Source organism: Juglans microcarpa x Juglans regia, unplaced genomic scaffold (assembly GCF_004785595.1).
Source record: "Juglans microcarpa x Juglans regia isolate MS1-56 unplaced genomic scaffold, Jm3101_v1.0 JmScfU0045, whole genome shotgun sequence".
Taxonomy (NCBI): domain Eukaryota; kingdom Viridiplantae; phylum Streptophyta; class Magnoliopsida; order Fagales; family Juglandaceae; genus Juglans; species Juglans microcarpa x Juglans regia.
In genome coordinates this window covers 91-6,306 of record NW_024475789.1, presented here as the reverse complement: position 1 = coordinate 6,306, position 6,216 = coordinate 91, and the positions used below count along the sequence as shown (strand labels likewise).

Here is a 6,216-nt window from a genome sequence, read left to right as displayed (position 1 = left end):
ATAAAAGTCCAGTCATTGAGCAGGAAAGTGAAATTGTGGGCGACTCTATGAAAGAAAACGTGGAGTTTTTTGTGAGAGACATTCAGGCAAAAAAGCTAAAAAAGAAAGGGAGATGAAGCGGAAGTCTCGGGAAGGCCATGATGCTGAGTTCAACATGGCCTTAACTCGAATGACCAATGATAGACACCGGTGCATGGTAGAGAGGAAAACAGTTGTGCTGAAGGCAAATCGCGACAGATGTGCATTGTGAGATCCTTAAATTTTCATGTGTTTTAATTCCTTATATTTTATGTGTTATTCTATTAATGTTATTTTAATTTATTTTACTTTATAATTTATGTTGGGCTTGTGTGTAGTTAATATTTTGTTTTTGGGCTGTGTGTGTGTTTTAAAAAGGGCTCAGCCCTTGTGTTTAAAGTGAACCCAGCTCGTGTGTGTGTTGTGTTAAAGCCCAGCCCGTGTGAGTTAGAAACCCAGCCTCTCCCCTTAATTGCAACAGTGCCGTTTTGGTTAGGAACCTAGGGCTCCATCATTTTCCTCTTGGTGCTGCACTGCTCTTCTTCTTCCTTCTTCTCCTTTCTTCTACCTTCTTCTTCTTCCTTCGAATTTCTTCTTCTACGCAGCTGCTGCCGACACCATTCGAACCTTAGTCATGCTTTTCACCCGCAAGCTACCACCTCCTTCTTTCGTGAGCAACTCCGTGTTGACTGGTGGTGGACTCTATGATGCGCTGTCAACCGCCACGCCACTCGTTCGCACCATAGCTCTTCTCTTCTCCATGGCTTGTACTGCTGGTTTCCTCTTCTCTACCCGTGTGACACGCGGCCACCTTTACTTCCACCTCGAGCTTCCATTGCATGTGAACCGTGTTGGTCATCTTCAATCAAACCGACTTACTCAATCTATAAATAGGCCACGAGTTTCTCAATTAAATCTTCCGAGTTATTCTTCCTTCCTCTTGTGTTAAGCTTTTCCCATCTCAATTCTTAGTTTATAATTTTGTATAGTGAGTTTTGGTTGTAAATCCGAGTGTGTTAGAGTAGGTTTGCCGTGCACCGACGTGAGCTCCGCCTTGCGCCGCCGTGTGCACTATCTTGAACCACCATAACAGAACCCTTTCTTTCATCTATTTACATCTTGACCGAATTACCCTTGAGAGAAACTCACCAAAAAGGCCACTATTTTACTCTTGAACCATGTGTCATGTGGGTTGAAGAAACATGTGGCTGGGTAGCAACTACGGTGTCATATTTTTATGGATGGAATCTGGTATATGCAGAGTTGAAATGACTTGTTTTTCTTTTGCTTTATGAGATCTGAATAGTTTATTTTGGTTGAAATGGATAATCTAATTTTTTATGTTTGACATGGATGAAACACGACTTGTAAATGGATGAATAGGTTGTGGGCGCTTATGTTGTAATTTTTTTGTGGACTGGTGGGTTGGACTGTATTACTGAAATTATTTGTATTTTGATTCAGCAAAGTGGTGGTGTTGGTATAGACTGCACTACTGAAAGTGTTGTATTTTGAAATTATTGATAATGGACAGATATCGTTCTTAATGTGTGTGCTATAGGTTGTTTTTATCTTGGACAGATTACTCCACAATAGAAGTCATGGTTTGATTAAGTTCTTTTTAAAACTTTCATTAGTAAATAAGGCTATATTATGTCCAGATTTTCCAGGAAATGTTTTTTTGTGGAAACAAGGCTATGTTATGTCCATTAGTAAACAAGGCTACATTAATAATAAACAAGGCTATGCACAATATAGTACTTTTAATCAGATTTTTCAGACTAATGTGAATTTCAGATACATTAATGTTATAACAAATATTAATGTCGTTTTAACAATAAAAATGGAAATGTTGAATAATAGAAGTACTACAAATTACCACATTTTAAAAAGAGAGAAACTTGGGGCCATAGGGGTTTAAAATCACTTTTCATACCAGCCAATCAGCCAATGCTAATGTGCCTCATAGGTGTTCCAGGAAAACACGGTATGAACCCGCATCCACCCGATCCCTCTTTGTTTCCTCCGAATCTCTTTCCCTCCCCATCATCTGCACTTAAGTCCAAAAGAGAAAAAAACTCCCTTTCTCTCCCTTAACTCCAGACCACGAATCATAGGTCGGAGCTCCATTTTCTTCGCCACTAGCTTGTTGGACGAAGCAGTTTTCAGCTCTTCTTTTCTGGTAATTCTTGGTTTCTTATTGTAGTCCTTTTTTTGTACTGGGTTTTCCGGTGAGTCGTTACACTAACTCGCGGAAGTTTGCTGTGTTGGTTTTGATGATTTAACATATCGCCCCTGCTCTTACCAGAATGAAAAAGGGCCGGCTCCAATGGCGAAGAAAATGGAGCTTCGACCTATGATTCGTGGTCTGGAGTCAAGGGAGAGAAAGATGGTTTTTTTTTTTTTTTTCTCTTTTGCACTTAAGTGTAGATGATGGGGGAGGGAGAGAGATTTGGAGGAAGCAAAGGGGGATTGGGTGGACGTGGGTTCATACTGTGTTTTCCAGGAGTACCTATGTGGCACATTAGCATTGGCTGGTGTGAAAAGTGATTTTAAACCCATTCGACCTCAAGCTTTTCTCTTAAACAAATCATAGAAGTACTACATCAACTAAGAAGTCTTTCCACATAATCGCTAAGAAATTATGAACGGCCATGTATACTCCATAAATGCTCGATAAGGTCAGCCTAGAGTTGATTATGAGTCCTTCTGTCTCTAAAATGATGATGTTGCATAATGAACTTCACAAATTCAGGTATATTATCCAGTGTTTTGGATTTCGTACCGTAGCGACCAGTACGACTGATATTTTTCGTACCGGTCGTCCGGTCGGTACAGGTACTATACCCGTTTCGTACCGGCCTAAATACCGGCCTCAATTTCGGCCTGTACCGGCCTATATTTAGGCCTGTGTTTTTTTTTTCAAACTACAAGCTTATTTTTTAACTCACAATTCAGACTAGACTATTTATAATTTATATATATGTATTTATATATAATTTATTTATATATAGACTATTATTTTGGAATATAATTTATATATATTTATATATATAATTTATTTATATATCGACTATCCCGAAACGATATCCCGAATCGGTACCGGTACCGAAATATTTCGTTCCACTGCCTTGACCGGTACGACGTCCGGTACGGTATTCAAAACATTGATATTATCACATGAAATTGGCTAATTTGGAGTATCATTCAATTGTTTGTAAATGAACTGCTCAGCCCCGAGATATAAATGACGCTCACTTCGACGATCATATTGTGCAGGATAATGCATGCATACATAATGTCTTTTAGAAATTTAGGCTGAAAATACCTAGCAGATCAACGCACAATTGCAAATCTATCTTGGAGAACTCTAAAGGCATGCTCCACATCTTTCCCTAAGACTTCTGGCAAACAACAAAATATTTTTTCTTATTTTCTTGTAGAGCAAGAATTGTTTTCACTAATGTCGCCAACGAAGGATATATACTATCAGCAAGATAACATCCCATTGTAATTGTATATGTGATTGTTAATGCAAAAATTATATATGTGATTGTTGGGTATGAAAAGGGTTGAAAAATTGTACTTGCTGGATAATTAGGTTGAGAAAAAAATTAGTTGGAAAACAATAATTTTAAGTAAAAATTGAATTATTAATTAATATATGGAGTATATTTATAAAATATAATAAAATTATTAAAAAAATTATTATTAAAATATATAATATTATATTATTATTTTGACTTTATGATGAATAGTCTAATATAGATTAATATCTTCAATAACTTTAACTTTAACCAAAATTTTAACTTTTAGCTAAATTTTAGACTAGACAATGATTTGCCAACGCTCTAAAGGGGTAAAAAGTGAAGGCTCAAAGGAACAAATGGAAAAATGAAACAATCTTATTCAGATTTATCCTGAATCGTTTGATTTTAAAAATTAAAAATCGCTCGATTCAATAAATCAATTAATTATTTTATTTTGAATCCGATTAAGATTTTTCAAAGCAAAAATTAAAGATGTCCACAATATTAAAATAGCAGGCCTTAATCAATGGGTCGGTCTTCCATCTCGTGGCTGTCTAACATGTGGCCCACACGACAACAGCCCGTACAGGCTACCGAAGCAGCCCATCAACCTCACCATTATATACTTTTTTTTGTTAAGTAACCTCAACATTACAAAAAACGCTAGTTGTAAGTGTCTGGTGCAAACGGTATATAAATGTAATTGATATAGAGACACTTGATGAGAGAGAGACCAAGCTGATGAGAGATGAAGAATTTATTTAAAATCTAGACAACTGCACGCCGGTTGTATCTACCGACTGTATATAGAAGAACTGCACCATTATATATCTTTATTTATTTAAAAAAAAAAAATAGATACAGTATATATTATACAAAAGTCTAAACGACTAATATTAAGAAAAATTAGTTTGTCCCCTGGTTTGACTGTTAGTGCATTTTAATTATTATTTTTAGATATTTTAAAAATTATTATTAGTGAATTTGTACATTTTTTTAAATGTTTAAAGATGATTAAAAAATATTTTGAAGAAAAAAAAAAAAGAGGAACTAGCGGTCACGCGGTGGCTGACTAGTTGTGCACACTTTTTAATGAATGATGTTTTATTTTTTTTATTAATTGTTAAGTTAATTTTTAAAAAACTAAAAGATAATGTAAGAATAATAAAAGATGTTATATTTATCAATTAAAACAAAAATGAGATAAAAGTTAAATATATATAAAAAAAAATTATGAATTGAAATTTTAGTATTAATTGAAATTTGAAAATGAACGATATTACTCGGATCTCGAGAGTGACGCAGCAGGCGGGGGAGTTGGGAACTGAAGCCCTTTCGCTCTCGCGCTCTCACACACAACTCTCTCCTTTTCTTGTCTCTGGACGACGAGTCGTTCTCTCTGTCTCTATCTCCGTGTAGAATGGCGAGCACGGCGGAGGAGAAGCCGGATATGGAAATGGTGGTGTACGACATAGAAGACGACGAGCACGATTCCAAGGAGATGGTTCTCCAGAAGTACTTCCTTCTGGAATGGAAGCTCGTCAAGTCCCTCCTACTCGACATCGTTTCCAATGGCCGCGTCTCCGATCCCTCCTCTGTCAGCACCATCCGATCCATTGTAATCCCTCTATTTTTCTCTTAGTTCATTCTATTAGTCTGTATACTTTCACCGTGTGAAGTTGCAATGGATTAGCTGTGTTGGATTTTTGAGGATTGAGCTTTTTGTGATTCGTTCCATTTCGAATGCTTTTGGGACGGATTGAGTTCTTATCTGTGAGTTTGTGGTTACCTTATTTTCAAGGATCACAAGATGAACAGGGTTTTGCTCCCGGGTTCTATCATCAAGTCTGATTTTGTGGTTGTTTCTAATTCGAGCTAGCCTGTTGCATTTTGTAGAATAGTCCCTCCATTTGTTTCAAATATGTCTTGTTCATATGGGCTTAGTTTTGAAGTTACTCATTAGAACATTCGTACTTTGTATTGGAGACTGCATCTCAAGGGTGACTCTCTGCATTTTTGGGTTGTCATTATATCATGTTCGTATTTTTTTTTTCAATTAATCTTTCATTTTGAATAAACTTTAAGATCCTTATTTTCCACCTCTGATATTGTAGTTTATTTTGAAAGTATTGCCGCTGCTGACACACTGCTGGACTGCCTCAATTCGTGCTGGACGTGTTTGCATTTTTTTATTCCTTTCTCAAACTCACGAGGATCAATTGTATTTCCTTTGGCATTTTTCTTTTGCCTTTTGCTCCTAAATCCTAGATTTGAATGAAAGTGTATTCTATACCATGAGGGAAGACGTCAAACACTCCATTCTTATGCTAAAGCTTGAATGTGGTTTGCCAAGATAGTGCATGTAGTATTTGGATTCCACATTCAGTGACAGTATATTAGAATACCATGGACACTTTGACTGAATACAGATTTGTAGTTATTATAATTTATTGAATATATCTTTTGAGTACTACTACTGGGCCATCTGAAACTTACCGCTCAGATGACCCTCTTTATGCGGCACCACCACGTAGTGCCATGTGGTTTATTAAAAAAAAATTATTCAAATATTATTAAAATATATAATATGATATCATTATTTTCACTTTAAGATGGCTAGTCTAATGTGGACTCACTAGCTAAAAGTTGATGGTATAGTCAAAAGTTA

At 36.2% G+C, this 6,216-nt stretch overlaps 1 protein-coding gene across 1 annotated transcript; it reads left to right on the top strand.

The window, feature by feature from the left end:
- The first annotated feature begins 4,825 nt into the window (after positions 1-4,825).
- On the top strand, positions 4,826-5,952 carry LOC121245509 (tubulin-folding cofactor D-like). Its single transcript, XM_041143563.1, has 2 exons — positions 4,826-5,166; positions 5,663-5,952. The coding sequence occupies exons 1-2, from the start codon at positions 4,969-4,971 to the stop codon at positions 5,807-5,809; spliced, it is 345 nt and encodes a 114-aa protein (XP_040999497.1). The 5' UTR covers positions 4,826-4,968; the 3' UTR covers positions 5,810-5,952.
- Positions 5,953-6,216: the final 264 nt, after the last annotated feature.